At 49.6% G+C, this 15,360-nt stretch overlaps 4 protein-coding genes across 4 annotated transcripts; 2 read left to right on the top strand and 2 right to left on the bottom strand.

Moving 5' to 3' along the window:
• Positions 1-2,219: 2,219 nt before the first annotated feature.
• Positions 2,220-2,904, bottom strand: ACA1_181190 (uncharacterized protein; the record flags this gene model as incomplete). Its single annotated transcript, XM_004332831.1, has 2 exons — positions 2,220-2,442; positions 2,510-2,904. 2 exons carry the CDS (start codon positions 2,902-2,904, stop codon positions 2,220-2,222), a joined length of 618 nt encoding a protein of 205 aa, XP_004332879.1.
• A 516-nt stretch (positions 2,905-3,420) lies between these two features.
• On the bottom strand, positions 3,421-3,541 carry ACA1_181180 (uncharacterized protein; the record flags this gene model as incomplete). Its single annotated transcript, XM_004332830.1, is given in 2 exon segments — positions 3,421-3,428; positions 3,439-3,541. 2 exon segments carry the CDS (start codon positions 3,539-3,541, stop codon positions 3,421-3,423), a joined length of 111 nt encoding a protein of 36 aa, XP_004332878.1.
• Positions 3,542-3,864: 323 nt separating this feature from the next.
• On the top strand, positions 3,865-4,596 carry ACA1_181170 (ribonuclease HII, putative; the record flags this gene model as incomplete). Its single annotated transcript, XM_004332829.1, has 1 exon — positions 3,865-4,596. One exon carries the CDS (start codon positions 3,865-3,867, stop codon positions 4,594-4,596), a length of 732 nt encoding a protein of 243 aa, XP_004332877.1.
• Positions 4,597-8,583: 3,987 nt separating this feature from the next.
• On the top strand, positions 8,584-9,883 carry ACA1_181160 (helicase conserved Cterminal domain containing protein; the record flags this gene model as incomplete). The annotated part of the gene is made up of 2 exons (XM_004332828.1): positions 8,584-9,161; positions 9,247-9,883. 2 exons carry the CDS (start codon positions 8,584-8,586, stop codon positions 9,881-9,883), a joined length of 1,215 nt encoding a protein of 404 aa, XP_004332876.1.
• Positions 9,884-15,360: the final 5,477 nt, after the last annotated feature.

The following is a 15,360-nucleotide window of genomic DNA, read 5'->3' as shown; positions in this document are numbered from 1 at the left end:
GTTGATGGTATGGCCATCAGGTGTGATGCACTTGGCAAGGCAGATGCATTCCAGATCTGTGCCAGTTCCTTTGCCTTGAGGAGGTGGCTTCAATTGCTGCTGCCTCTGCAGCCTGGAAGGCGTCCATCTGTGCCCTTCAGTCACTCCAATGGGAAGTGATGAGGGCACAGAACCGTTCTGGGGAAGTGGGGTATGAGTGATGTGGGCATAATGCTGGCAAGGCAAGAGAAGAGATGCATACTTTTGGCAGGTGCTATGTTGTTGTAGACTTTGAGCCCAAGAAGGATGTACTCAATGATGCCATGTGAGTTCTCCAGACCAGTGAAGGTTTTAGATATTTTGACAGTGTGGTCGCCTTGGGAGCATATAAATTTTGTGTTTACATTTCAGCACTCACACTACCCTTCTACAGAGCCAACTTCAGGTCACTGCCAAACTACCACTCCCTGCAGAAGAATCCACTTATCACCTCCCCTGCTCTAAGGAATACTGGATGATGCAGAGATACATGCACAGAAAGACATACTTGATGATCTGGCCCCTGCCACTCTCCACCATCAATGGATGCACCAATCCACACATGGTGTGGATGTTTGGAATCATCTCCTCACTCCTCTCCTCCTCACTCCTCTCCTCCTTGCTCCTGTTAAGCTTTTCAAGCTGGGCAGCCAGACAACAACAACTCATTGGACAAGGTTGCACAGTTGACATGGTGTACATTGGGGGGAACAACAAAAAAAAGAAAAAACAGAGACACTGCCTAATTTATACCCCCAGAGTTGTCTTGTCAAGAAGTCCTTTGTGTAGACATAATTCCTCATTTAGGCAATGCAGCAACAGACATTTGAAAAGAGAGGTCCAGTCATTTTGAAAAGTGATTTTGTTTGTCAGTGGGCAGTGCTGTGTCTGTGGGTGTGGGTGTCAGTATCCTCATGATCTTGCTTTCTCTTGTGCAATGGTTCTGAGTGTGGGGTTGTGGAGGGCTGGGACTGCTGTTGATAGTGATATATTTCATCACATACATGTACACAACAAAAAAAGGGCATGGTTGAATACCTGCGCAGGGGTGCTAGGAGCTGATGCTGTGGAGGTTGAGATGGAGGAGCAGGGCGAAGGTTGAGAAGAAGTTGTGGTACTGGATGAGGTGAGTTGATGCACCACCACCATTTCCTGGACCAATAAAGAGTGCAGTGTTCATTCTTCTTCTTTGTGGCCACCATGTTGGACTGTATGAGTGCCCACATCAACCAGCTCAGTGTGCACATAATCAAGAAGAAGGCAAGGCTTCAGAAATATGCCCATACCACAAACAACCTTGTGCAGCTGAAGAAAGAGATCTGGCAACTCAAAAGCACATGACTGGAGCTCACAATGACACACAAGGATGCCAAAAATGTGGTCTCACACATGTTGGAGGGCATGCAGCATGAAACACAAGCCCAACTCAAACTGTTGGGCAATGAAATGCCTGAGCATATGTACTACATCAAGGACCCTTGCTGGTTCCTCTGCAATGAACACAACAAAGGACACCCTGAATCCAGGGTGATTGTTGAGATGTCCTAATGATTGTTGTCCTAATGACCATCTCAAGCTCACACCATCAGAACAGTTGGCCTTCAAGCACCTCAACATAGCGTGGACAAACCACCTAAAATGACAGACACCATGTGGAAAGATCTTGATCCTCATAAATAAACAAACACAATCCACTTTTTCGTTCTCCATTCACACCAGCCATGAACACTGAATCTGAACTCCCATCCAACATATCTCTCACCAAGACCCTGGAACTGCACTGTTCTGATGGTTCCATCTTCGCCCCTGCACGCGCACAGATGCAATCCGGAAGGCAAGCTCTGGTCGATTGACATTATGAAGCCAACCTCAGAAAGCGTCGGGCCACGCCAACTGCGATTGGAATGCGACCAAACTGAAGAACCTGCGCGCCAAAGAATTCGAACCCTACACGGAGCCCGACACCACCAAGGAGCTCGTGCACGAAAAGCCCGGCGGCGAGAATGTATGGGAGGGCATTTAGGCTTGGTCGGTCTGCGCAACCGCTTTCGGCCTCAGGCATGGATAAACGATAGTGAGCGCATTTATTCACAACCCAACCTCCAGCTCGATTCGGTCACGCAACCGCAACTGTGCCGCTAGCAGCTTTATGTGTCCAAGAATACTGTTAATGGTTTGTAATTCTGGCCAGTGATCAAAGCTTACACGCGCTTAGCAAAGTAATGGGTGACATAGTCTTTGAAAGTGCTTCTGGGTGGGGCGAGAGCCAGAATTTCCGGAGAGGTGGCTGTGTGTGCCAGATCGCCTTTGCCCTGTTTCAGGTTGGCGAGGGCCGCCAGAAAAAGGGCCGGGAACTCGTCGTCCCTGACGCCGCCTGCGAACTTGACGTCTGTTTGCAGCACCTCCCGAAGCACTTCACCAACGCTGCAAGAGAAAGTATACATTGAGCCAAAGAAACAGATAAACGGCAGGCACCTGGGTGACAGCTAACCTTTGATCGTTGATATTCTCAGGTCCGGTCAGCGTGTACTTCTGGCCGTAGTGGGGCGAAGGGTCGTCCAAGGACAAGAGTGCGGCCGCAGCCCTCCCCACGTCAGCGGGGTCGATTGAAGCCACCGAGGCGCCATGAGCCATGGTCCTGAACTGGTGCGTTTTTGCCACCGAGGCCAAGTCAAGGCCAACCACGTTATTGTGGAAGAGGTTCGGCCGGAGGCTCGTGAACGGAATGTCGCCTTGTTCGAGGAAGTGCTCCACCGCCAGATGTGAGCGGGCGTAGAAGATGTCGCTGTGGACGTGCATTGCGGAGTCGGTCGTGGCCAGCTTCACGATGTACTTGGCGCCGGCCTTGCGCGCAGCATTGATGATGTCCGTCTCCACGACAAACATGTCTCGAGTAACTGCGCTCGCCAGATATACTCTGAAATAGGGATCACATGTGTTAGCTGCACGGCTACGCTTGACCCTCTGCCACCATCATGTACCTGTCAACGGGCTTGTTGAAGGCGTCCTCTAGTGTCAAGGCTTCCACGCCAGGGAGCGCCGCTAGTTCTTGGGCGGCCTTGCCGAGTGGGTCTCTGGTGATGGCTGCGACTTGGTGGCCAGCCTGGGACAGCGCCTGCACAAGCGCTACGCCGGTGTTTCCAGTGGCAGCAGTAACAGCGATCCGCATAATTCGTGGTTGTTGAATGTTTATGCCAGAGAGCTGAGTCGAGCTTTTTATGCGGTGTACGGGCAATGGGGAAGTAGCGGCGACAGGTCGTTGTCGCCGCTACTTGAGAGCCGATGAAAGGGATGCGCCAAAATTCTGGGTATGGACCGAGCATTAGAATTCTAGGTACGTCCGACGGAATCAGCAGAGCACTGTGCAAAACAACTTGTCACGGTCGCCTCCTCGGGTTTTTTTTATTGGCCTGAGCGCACCGTCTGTGAACAAGCAGGCCATGAAGGCAAATGGTAGCACAACGGAGACGAACAAGCAGGTCACCGTGCCGACGACAGCGATGGCCGCGAAGAAGAGGATCATGCAGCCGAATGTGGCCGCGATGGCCACTGGCCGACGCGATGCCGACTGTTTGCTTGTATCGCTCGGCGAAATCCTGGATCAAACCGATGAGAAACGGCAAACAAAAAGTCGCACATTTGGTGGTACCAAAAAAATCGCTTCTATGGGATTCCTCTGCGCAAACGGGTCGTACCTGTAGGGCATCGTGGCGAAATGCTGGAATATTTAAGTCGTGCTTTTTGTTCTTTGTGTGTCAAACACCCACCATGGAACAGAGAGGTGAAAGTGCGCCAAGCGAGTGGCCTACGCCATGGGCATGCGGTCGTGGACCCACCATCAGCCCCATGATCTATGCCTGCGCGTACTGCCCGGTCGACAAACAGGAGGCCTACCGCAAGCGCGGGTATCGGGACTCCAAGGATGTCAAGCCCGCCGAACGTGATCGACTCTTTGCGGCGCTGCTCGAAGATCCCGATGTCGGATTCCGGTCGCGCATCGTCAGCGCCGAAGAGATCTCCAACGCCAACTACAGCCACACCGAGAACCGCAACCTCAACGAGGTGTCCTACGATGCCGCCACGGGTCTCAATCGGGACGTCCTGGCCACCGGCATCAATCTCGCCGAGCTCTACGTCGACGCTTTGGGCAACTGTGCGACCTACCGAGCGACCCTCCAGCGCCTCTTTCCCGGCATCTGCACCATCGTCGTGGAGAGCAAGGCCGACGTCAACTACCCGATCGTGAGCGTGGCCAGCATCGTGGCCAAGACGCTGCGCGATGGCATCACCAAGAATCTGCCGTTCAAGGAGTGCTACATTACCATCAATCGCAACTACGGCAACGGATACCCGTCCACACCGGCCGTGAAAGACTGGTTGATGCGCAATCTGGATCCCGTGTTCGGATTGCTGTCGGCGGTGCAATTCAACTGGGGCCCGGTCAAGAAGGCGCTCGCGGATCCCAAGAACGGCGTGAAGCGGGTGACATGGGAGCACACCATGGGCACGCCAGAACACAAGAACAAGATGCAGACCAAGACGAAATCCATATTTGAGACACCCGTGGTCACTCGCTGATCGTGTACACCCAAAGATTTCTAGAATCACTTTCTCCTCTTTTTTGGTAATGGCAATGTTGCGAGCAGCTCGCGTGCCGCCCAACAGTTCGTTAAGGTGAGTTTTCCATACCTAAGGTAGGTGCACCAAATATGGCTGTAATGGGTACCTAAAATGCATTTAAAAACAATTTTAAAAATCCCTTTCTGGTACCAGGCTTGCTGAGCCCTGATCTTTCTGTCACTGGTGGTGGTGGTGCAATCACAGCTGGCACCACAATGATGTGTGATGCAGTACATACCCAAGCACTGATTAAGGTGAGTTTTCCATACCTAAGGTAGGGACACAGAAATTGGGTGCCTGAGCTACGTAGATAAGAACATTTTGGGTACCTAAGAAATACAATTTACTATTGAAGGCATGTTATCAAGGTAGGTAGGATGGACTGTGTGCAAAACACAAGGGATGGGGGTAAGAAGAGCAAGACATTTATTCATCAGCAGAACCAGAGGAGGATGAGGTGGAGACCTCATCTTCATCAGATACAAAGGCGAAAGGGTCATCACATTCATGGGCAGGACACTGGCATGTGGTGAGGACGTGGTCATAGAGTAGTGGTGCTGCCTTGTCAGCTTGTGCCCTCTTCCTTGGGCGCTTCTGTGATTCAGGCTGGTAAGTGAGTTGGTCTTGGAGGTGCCCCACTTCTTCTCAATCCACTTCTTCTTGATGGCAGGATCTTGTCACCACTCCCTGGCGTTGTCCTGGGTCACATCCCAGGAGTGGTGTTGCAAAGAAAGAGAGGAGGAGTAGGTTTGGTTGAGAAGGGTGAGGAGATGTAGGCAAAATGAAGGGCAAGCTTCCTCAAGAATGCTGAGGCAGGTCTGCAACCTGAAGGCCTCTCCACTGTACTTGATAATCTTGCTGCCTGTCCATTTAGACAAACCCTTGAAGGTGCAAGATTGTAGGTCATTTTGTGGAGGTAGATCAGCAGTGGGCAGTAGGTTGGTTGGTTGGCATACAAATGGCTAGCCTTGGACATGTTGGTTGTAATGCTGGGCAGGTAGAAGTTGTGGTAGTCCACCAACTTCATGGCTTCAACCTGGTCCTTGTTCTTGATGGGTCTGGTTTTGCTGCATTGTGGAACATGTGTGAGTTGATGAGTGAATGAAGAATTGTGCATGGCATGTTTGTGGTGGCAGGGTGGGATGTATGAGGTAGTTTCATGTGGTGGACAGAATGAGTGGTCCCCTTGGTAGTGGGACATGGCAACATTCACTGTGCACTGAATATCATCCTTTGTGCTGCATGTGTCCATGATTGTGACCAACCTCTGCTTCCAGTGATCTGCAAATCCTGTGGATGTGTGTGCACAATGCTCACTGTCAGGTGCATTGGGGCACTTGTGCCACCATGAAGGAACAGGCACATACTGGCCAGCTTTGGCGTTCCCTTTGGTACCTTGATGTTGGCATCAAGGGCTTTCACTCTTTTAGCAAAGTTCTTCATCAGGTGCCCAGCGCAGTAAGTCACTGCCACAGAAACATGCCCTGAATGGTGTGTTACATCAGTGGTTCATTGGTTGCTCAGGGTTTGAGTATGCAGCCAGGTACCAGCACTGCAAAAGGCACAGTGAATCTTTCCATCATGGTCAGTGATGATGGATGTCACTGTCCACCCACCCACAGCCAATCTGCAGCCCATCTCAAAGGCAGCAGTGTATTCCATGTTGGTCAAGGCACCAGTGTAGTCCTGTCCACAAATGACAGTCTCTATGTCAAGCAGCTGAGCAAGCAAGGTAAGAGAGAGCTTAGTGGGCTGCTTTACAACCATCAAATGTGGGGTGCTGAACAGTCATCATACCTTGCCAGTGATGAGGTCTTTCATGATGAGTACACAACTGCCTGACTGTCTCGTTTCTGCCCAGCCACCATCCAGAACACCAAACCCTGTGTGAGAGAGAAGACAACCATTGGTGTAAGTCACAATCATTGCCATTGCACTTGTACACAAAGCAAAGGAAACCATGTGCTGCATGGCACAGCAGCATGACATCTTTTGGAGCTACACACATGATACATGCATGAGGAAAGAGCTCAGAGCAGGTATGAGTGGACATATGTATCTCTTTGCAGCTGTTCAGGCCACAGATGCTGTGATTGTTATGTAGGACGTTGTTGGACAAAGCCTGTGCGACCTGCCCAAGTAGCTCTGTGTGTTGTGTGTTGTGTGTGTGTCATGTGTTGTGTGTCATGTGTTGTGTGTTGTGTGTTGTGTGTGGTGATGTTGTGTGTGGCGTTAGGTTGTGTCCATGACTGTAGGTGGCAGGTGGTGTGCAGCAGAGGCTGGCCACCATGAACCTTCAGCTTTGTGGGATGCCTGGCATATCAAGCATGTTGAGCAGATGTGTTGTCTGGTGCTGACCACACTTGGTCATAAGGGCAGCCCAAACAATGTGACTCATTGATGTCAAATCACCTGACACAGCTTCATGTTGTTGTGTAACAGGTACATTGTGAGTGTTTCATGTTCTGATCATCAGGTTTGGCTGGTATGTAGTTGGGGGGTACCTGACAGTCTAGCAACCATTGAACACAGGTGGCAGCTTGTATGGTGCTGGTGGTGACTGCTCCCACTTCATTGAGCTCCATGGAGAGTGGTCTGTGACACCTAAGGCAATGGTCCCTGGCATATGCCTTGTGCACAATGCGCAGGAGCAGGGCCTTGCTGATGATGGTGTTGCTCCAGCCCTCTCCTTGTGGTGCAATGGAAGGAAGGGGCTGCAGCTGAGGTACAGGCTCGAGGTGTGATGAGAGCACTTCACTCTACAGCAAGGGTGTGAGAGGTCAGGGCCACCATGCACACACAAGGAATGCAATGACAAGGTGTACCATGAATTCCTGGTTGCCCTGCTCCTCACAGTGATGGTGGAGTGTTGGAGAGATGGGCAGCGTCATTAATGTTGTACCTACACCAGGAGAAGAAGCCATATTAGGGGCACAAACCCACCAAAATAAGAGCTCTTGAGGCAAGGCGCTGTAGGGTACCCATCCGCCAGTCATTGTCTACCTAAGTCTGCAGCTCACACATGGCATGCAGCATCTCCTGCCAGCTCAGGAAGCACCAGGACACAGAAACACATCAGCAGGGGGACAGGGCTCATTGTTGCTGCACTTGCCACAATTGCAGCTTTGGTGGTTGAGAAACAGGGCAGGTTTGTGGTACCACAGATTTGACCCTTGGTGTGAGCAGTAGAGAGAGCATGGCACTTGGACTGGTTGTATTGCTGGTGTGCTGCCATGTTCAGGAAGTAAGCAACCTTCCTCTCAGCTTCAAGCACCTCTTGCAAGTGCTTCATCATGAGAGTTGTCATCTTGAGGCACAAGTTCTTGTGGGTGGTGTGAAGAGGCAAGGCCTCCCTCAAACACTGTGACTTCTGCCTTGAGACATGTGTGAGGCAACCTCTGCTGTGGCTCCTAATTAGCCTATGCATGAGGTGCAGTTGATGTGGTGGACTGGCCACTGCTGATGTTGGACCTTAGCTCTATCAAGGAGATGGTGCCCATGGGAACCAGCATGTTGGCAGGATGACACTTGCTGCAGCTGCCATGGTGCCTCTTGTGCTTGGTGCCTGAGATGTCAGTCCAGGTACAACTCAAAAGCCATCCTGGTTGATGGCTACTCCTTTGGGCTGCTCATCATGCATGTATTTCCACGCCATTGCAGGACACAATGCATGACATGGCCCTACTTGCGCACTGCAGTGTACCTGAGATGATTCACACCCTCATTCACACTCTTCACCAGCTCAGTGCAGCATGAAAGTGTCAAGATGATGCCTCCTACTTTGCTCTCCTTCACTGGGTACCTTCTCTGCCCCTTGACCTCTCACGCCTGAGCTAGCTCATGAGGAAGGTGCCCAGCACCAATGCTGATGCACACATCTCATCCTTGCCTAATTCCAGGAGAACATTCAACCACTGGAGGCCACCTTGTGGGCTCAGGTGGGACATGTGGACCAGCATCATGGGCAAGGCCTTGCTCAAGCTCAACAAAGATGAACATCAGTGTCTGGGATTGTGCCTCCTCAAAGCCAGCCTGAACTGCTGCACCTGCAAGGCAGTGATGTTCCCCTTTGGGTGGGGTCAAAAGGGTGAGAGTGGCAAGTACTACTGCACCTCCTGCCTCCCCAAGGATCTGCAGGCTGCTCTGCGCAGCAGTCTCACCAAGAAACAGAGCACAAGCTCTTTGCAGAGCACCAAGGTGGTTGCTCAGCACTGCTGGTTCACCATCCCCCTGTGGTTGTACCAGATTGGTGCCATTGACAAGAGGCAGCTCATGGACTTCTGCAACCTGCCTACCATGTGCCAGTGGATGGAGGCCAACTGGAGCAAGTGGGCACCCAAGCAACTCTTCTCCAACTATTCCAGTGCCACTCCTGGTGACATGGAAAAGCACAAGGAAGTGCTCAACAGCATCAACTGTCCACCTCCACACCTTGCCATCCACCACAAGGTGCCTGCAGTCCCATCAATGCCTGATACCTGGGGTGACCTTCCACACTCTGCCAAGACCAGCTACATTGCCAGGTACATGTTCCTCAGCTGCCTACTGCAAACCCACTGAGATAAAGCTCAATGCGCCCTCTGTTACCTGTGCATCACTTGCCCACAGGTGGGTGCAATGCACCTTCAATGAGGGGAGGAAGCTGGCAGTGTTTGGGCAGCACCTGCACACCTTCGCCATCCTCAGGCACCAACTTCACAAGCAACACCTGTGTAACCTCAATATCCTTGAGGTATCAGGCCACATCCCCACTGAGAAGCATGCCAAGCAACTCACACAGTTCCTCAGCTTGACCCTGCCTGGCATGCTCCTCCTCTCCACCAACATGTGCACCATGGGCATCAACCTACAGCAGGTGACTGAGCTCATCTTCATCAAGTTGAGCTGGAATCCAGCAACTGACCACCAGGCCATGTGCTGTGCATGGCGGCTTGGGCAGCAGCAGGGGGTGAAAGTTGCCCACCTCCTCATGCAAACCACCATCAACCAGCATGTCACCAACACCATTGATGCCCACAACTCCAAGGCTCTCAGGTTTGACAGCAACATTAGGATCAGCCACCACAACCCTTCCAACCATCAATTCCACGTCTGCCTGACCAAGTGGGCACAAATGTCACACACTTGGGTGAGGGCTCATGAAGACCACAAACATAGGTATGTAGTGGACTTTGCAGCAAGAACTGATGAGCTACAGAATGGTACCACTGAGCACCTCTTTGACACTGAGGGTGCTGCTGTGTGATCACTGTTCACCTAATAAAAACGCCTCAACCACAAAACCTTCTTGCTGCCCGTCCCAACTACTTGGCACAACATGCCTGCTAACATGTCTTTATTCATTTAGGTACCCAAAACGTTCTTATCTAGGTAGCTCAGGCACGCAATTTCTGTACTTGGGTGAATTGCACATGTACAGGAACCAGAATCCAAACAATCACACAGTTCACAGGGCTGTCTTGTTGTGCTGCTTGAGTTCAACACAGGGCTCCTTCCAGAACTGATTACAATGCTCTATCATCTGGACATAGGCCTTGACAGCATCCTAGTCTGTCAGCAATGTGGCCATGCCCATGAGCTTGGTATTTTGGTGATGTCCTGGACCAGCAGCAACTTGGGATTGAAGGTATAGGACTTGTTTATTGACTGATGAAGATGGTGTAGAGGCCTGTAAGGGGTAATGAAGAGCCATATGTTATCACATACACAAACACAATGGTATGTACCATTGTGTTGGACCCCACTGTTTCACCAATATAATACCATGTTGATTTGGATTGGTGTAACCCATCATCTGTGTTAGCCTGTGCTGATCCCAGTGGTGAGTAGATGCATTAATGGAGATGTCACACTGGACAATGTTGACTTGAAAGACTTCCCAGGGAAAAGCCACCTTGCAGTCTGAACATGATGATTGCTGTTGATGATGCTGTATTCAGGCATGCCATCTTTGAGGATGCACTGAGAGGGAGGCAGCTCTTGAACAAGATGCTCCATTGTCAGAATGCCCATCTCATTTATTGATGTAGAGAGAACTCTGCATGAAAAGCTGACCTCCTACAGGAGCTGCAACAGCTCCTCATCATTGGCCATGGTGGTTGGCAGGGTTACATGCTCCTCCCTGGCAGGTCTTGTTTGGGCTGTCACATCAACCTGAAGAAAGTACAGGATTGGTGAGATTTATTAAGGACTACATTTCATTTGAAATCAAACACTCTTACCTCTAGTGCTCCAAGCAAATCTTGTGACATCTCCATAATGGAGCTGGTGATGCTATTGTTTTCAGCTTCTTGCTCTTGAGTCTCAGGTATGGTCTGCTGAGAGTCAAGAACAATCTTCAATGATGAGAATATATCAGTTGTTCTATTGTGTATGTGTACACAATAGATTACTTATATAATTGATTAAATCACATTACTTTCATTAAACCAACTGCACTATTGATGTATTGTGCACATGTTTTGAAGATCACCAAGGTTCTTCTTCTTGAGGTCACTCTCCTTCCACTTCTTCCACTCTGGTTGCTTGACCATCCACTTGGCAAGCTTGGCTGCATTGTGGCAGGTTGTTACCATGGACTGAATGCCACTTGTGGACTGGGTACTACACTCCACCAATGAGCTTTTTTGCAGACATAAAAGTGCATGGACATTGATGGAGAACCAACCACTCCACTGTCAACTCTACCATTTACATCATCAGGTATTGTCCACACTACAGCTCATTGGAGATAGCTTCCTCACTACATTGTTAGTGTGTTTGCAGGCATTCATGCTTGCTTTCAGAATCTCCAAGAACAAAATGGCCAACTTCTCCATCATGGATACTCTTCAAACTGGAAGGACCTCCACTGACACTACAGCTTGGGCCAGCGCATGGATAACCATGTACACCAACATGGTATTACTCCCCTTATCTATTGTGTACATGTACATGATAGAATATCCTCATTAATCATCCTCACAACTACCATAAATCACCAAATTTTATTGTGTATGTGTACACACCAGTTTTGCTCACCTTCACCCTTACTCCAGTACAGCTGTCATGCTCCCAACTTGACCTCCATCTACATGCCAATGATCATGACCAAGGATCACTTATACTGGAAATACTCAGATGCCTTGAATGCCCAGCACTTCACCCATGCAAAGCTGTTGAGTCTCACTCACTTCTTCAAGATGTTCAAAGGTGAACACAAGCACATCAAGTTCCCTTGGTTCTGTGTCCTTGGAACCAAGTGTTCATGAAAAAGGGTCAGTGACTTTTTTTTAAGGGGGAAGTATGGTCTGGAATTAAAATAAATTAGAGCACTGTGGGCCAGTGGCACCCCATCAGCGCTTGAAGAATGCTCTCATTTACGCCCTGATTTATGAGGTATTCCACATATTTGTATTTGTGTGCTCCAAAATTTTTGAGGATCAATTTTTTCGAGGCAGGGGTTTGGCGTACTAAGATGCCAGGAAGACCAACAATGCTGGTGGAGGAGGAGGAGGCATGGCTGACCAAGTGGTCCTTTGTTGATCCAGAGGAGTTGAGAGTAAAGAAGAAGGCAATCCAAATAAGATACAACGAGAGGAGGAGGGTCTGGAGAGCGGCAGAGAAGAGGGTGGTGGAGGAGGAAGAGTGCCATAGACAGGAGGAACAGAACCAACAACAAAAAGCAATCCAGGAAGAAGAGGAGAGGCAACTGAGAGAGCAAGAGGAGAAGAAGAAGGCCAAGGCAAAGAAGTGGAAGAGATGATGGGCAGCACTGCGTCAGGCGAAGAGATGCTGAAGTTGCTCTCCTCCAACAATACACTGCTCACAAAAGGAACACTGCAAATTCTCACTCAAGTTCAGCAGTGTGTCCCCACTCAACTCCAACATGCATCATTGTGATGTGGCCTCTTGATTTGTTGTTGTGTGGGCCATTCATGGCTTGGGTTTTGAGGTGCTCAAGTTGCTGTTCACACTGGCTGGTGGCGTCCAGCCCATCAGCAAGGGCTGCTACACCATAATGATGCATGATCACATATGCCCCTTTCTCATTTTGTTTTTTAATCTTAACACAATAATCTTTGATGAGGCCCACATTGACCATCCATCCTGTGCCAATCACAGGTAGCTCCTGCATTGTCCATCCTCATGGATGCCTCATGCAGTCAAGAGATGCACAAAATGCAGCACAGTCCAGACAGCAGCAACTTGTCCATAGACACATGTTACTCATCATGCAATCATTGTGCCAATGAGATCACAACCATTGTCTGCAATGCCAATGCTGGTACAAGCCCCCCACCACTACTGAGTGGATGTGGCCTATGCTTGTGTCTGTTTTGCCCACCATTCCAGTGTTCTTTGGCAGGCAACTGTGAAGGGGGGATTGTTTCATGACACCACATCCTCAAGGACACTGCATCAGGGGCTCCTCAACATGAGCTGCGCACCTACACTGGCACATCTAGCACAGCTGAAGGTGATGGTACAGAACAGGCTCTCACCATCATCAAGGTAGTTTCCTTCCCTCTCTTGATGATCATGTGCATGTCTCACCTTTTTCGCCTGTGTGCCCACAGGAGAGTGGTGTGAACATGGCCTCTGTCACTGCTGATGGGGATGCAGCTGTACATTCTCTTGTCAAGCAGATCTTTGGTGATGATGTTGTAAGCCATCAAGACCCCAATCATTACACAAAAGGGCTGGAAAAGAGCTTCAAACCCCTGGTTGAGCAACACCCAAGCCTTGCTACCATCAAGAAGAAAATCAAGTCCCATTTTCTGATCAGTTCACATGCCCTCCTTTCACATATACCTACCACTGACCATCACTAACAATGTGTATATCCATCTTCTTGCAGGCGTCAAGATGCACACAAGGAATGCCAATGGCTTCTGCAGCCACATGCACAGCTTTGTGCCACATGTCACTGATCAGGATCATGGTCTTTGTTGCCACCAGAAAGATTGGCCAGCCAAGTCAACCCCAGACCTCAACCATCTGGAGCACCCTGAGGCCATCAAGGCACTCAAGACCTTCATCAAGGGTTACCTTAAGGACCACAAACAGTACCTCCACGGCTTTAATGGCACTGTCCATAAGCATGTTGACAAGGAGCAAAACTGGACAGTGATGTATGGACCACTCCTTGACCTTGGACTGCTTGAGCGGAATGAAGGTTTGTGTGCTCCTCTCACACTGCAGCTCCATACTGATCCCTCTCCTTTCTGGCACATCTGCAGGGAGGAACGTTCTTCTTCAAGTCTTTGAACACTTGGGCTTCAAGGTCTCAGACTTTCTCAAAGCTTGCTGGGTGTGTATTGTGGCAGTGTGAGAAGTGTGACAACCTCAAGAACTCCTGTTATGCATGTGCACACCAGAAGCAGCTCAAGCACTCTGCTGTTGCTGAAACAGGTGCAACCTCCTTGTTCTCATTCATCAGTGATGTACTTCACCCTCACTAAGCCATATGTGTCTCAGCACGCCACCAAATCTTAAACACAAAGAAGATCATGTACAAGCCTGTGTCAGCCAATTGGGTCAAGCACAAAGTGAAAGCCCACCAAGTTGGTGAGTGTATGTAAATACCCTCACACCATTGATTTGCTCTGTGCGTTTGTGGGTTTCTTCTGTTGCTCACATGTGTTCTATGTTTGTCTACAGTGATGATCCAGCATTTGAAGGTATACATGAGGAAATACAAGCTACCCATGAGCAAACTCAACTGGGCTGGTTTGCTACAGTGAGTTTGTGATCATGTAAATGGCCATGGTGCAATGGTACCTCACCCATCACACTTATTCTTCATCTGCTCACTTGCCTCTCACACAATGCAGGACATTGAACCAACTGAGCAGAGAGGCACAAAACGTCAGTGCCCAAGTGACCAAGCACCACCATCAAAACAAGCAAAAGGTAAGGAGAAGGAGACTGACAAAGCAGACAGCACTACTCTCCCTTTTCCTCTGCTCCTACCCAACTCTTCACCCTCACAATCATCTTCATCATCTTCATCTACGCCATCACAGCCCCCATCAACCCCTCCACTTCACTTCCTCTGCACTGCTACAGGATGCAGGAGGGACTACTCAACATGCAGCAACATGCTAGTGCATTTCCACAAACAGCACCAACCACCTTTGTCAACATCCTCTCCTCTGTCCATCACTCTACCAGCATCACTCAGCTTCAATCAGTGCCTCAAGCAAATGGACACACTCCATCACACCACCACAGCTGCCACAGCTGCAGTGGCGGCACAAGCAACTCAGCTTCAGGCAGAGATCATCACCATCCACCACCATCTTGACAACTTCAACCCCCTGCTCTGCAGAAACCAAGTCACCACAGTGTCAATCAATGCCACCAACAAGCATCAGCTCAAGGAGCAGGTCACAGTGCTTGACATTGAGCTTCATCACACGCTGGCACTGTTATGACAACATTAAAACCAGCTAAATTCATAAATATATTTCAAATTCTACAGGCAAGCAAATAATCAGTTTGCATTCTTCAAGCGCCAATGGGGTGCCACCAGCCCACAGTGCTCTAATTTATTTTAATTCCAGACCATGCTTCCCCCTTAAGGTCAGCACTTTTCTGTACAGAGAACTGTGCTAAAGTGGCATTTTTTCAGCTTTTTATGTGCAGATCCTGCAGAAAGAGAAATGGTTGAGTTGGAAATGTACAAATCAAGAGCTGTGTTTTTGTGCAAATCTGGGTGGTCTTGTGAAATGTGATGTC

This window comes from Acanthamoeba castellanii, assembly GCF_000313135.1.
Source record: "Acanthamoeba castellanii str. Neff unplaced genomic scaffold scf7180000084744, whole genome shotgun sequence".
In the NCBI taxonomy this organism is placed as follows: Eukaryota; Discosea; order Longamoebia; family Acanthamoebidae; genus Acanthamoeba; species Acanthamoeba castellanii.
Note: the sequence above shows the minus strand (reverse complement) of the source record. Positions and strands in the feature narration are given on the sequence as shown.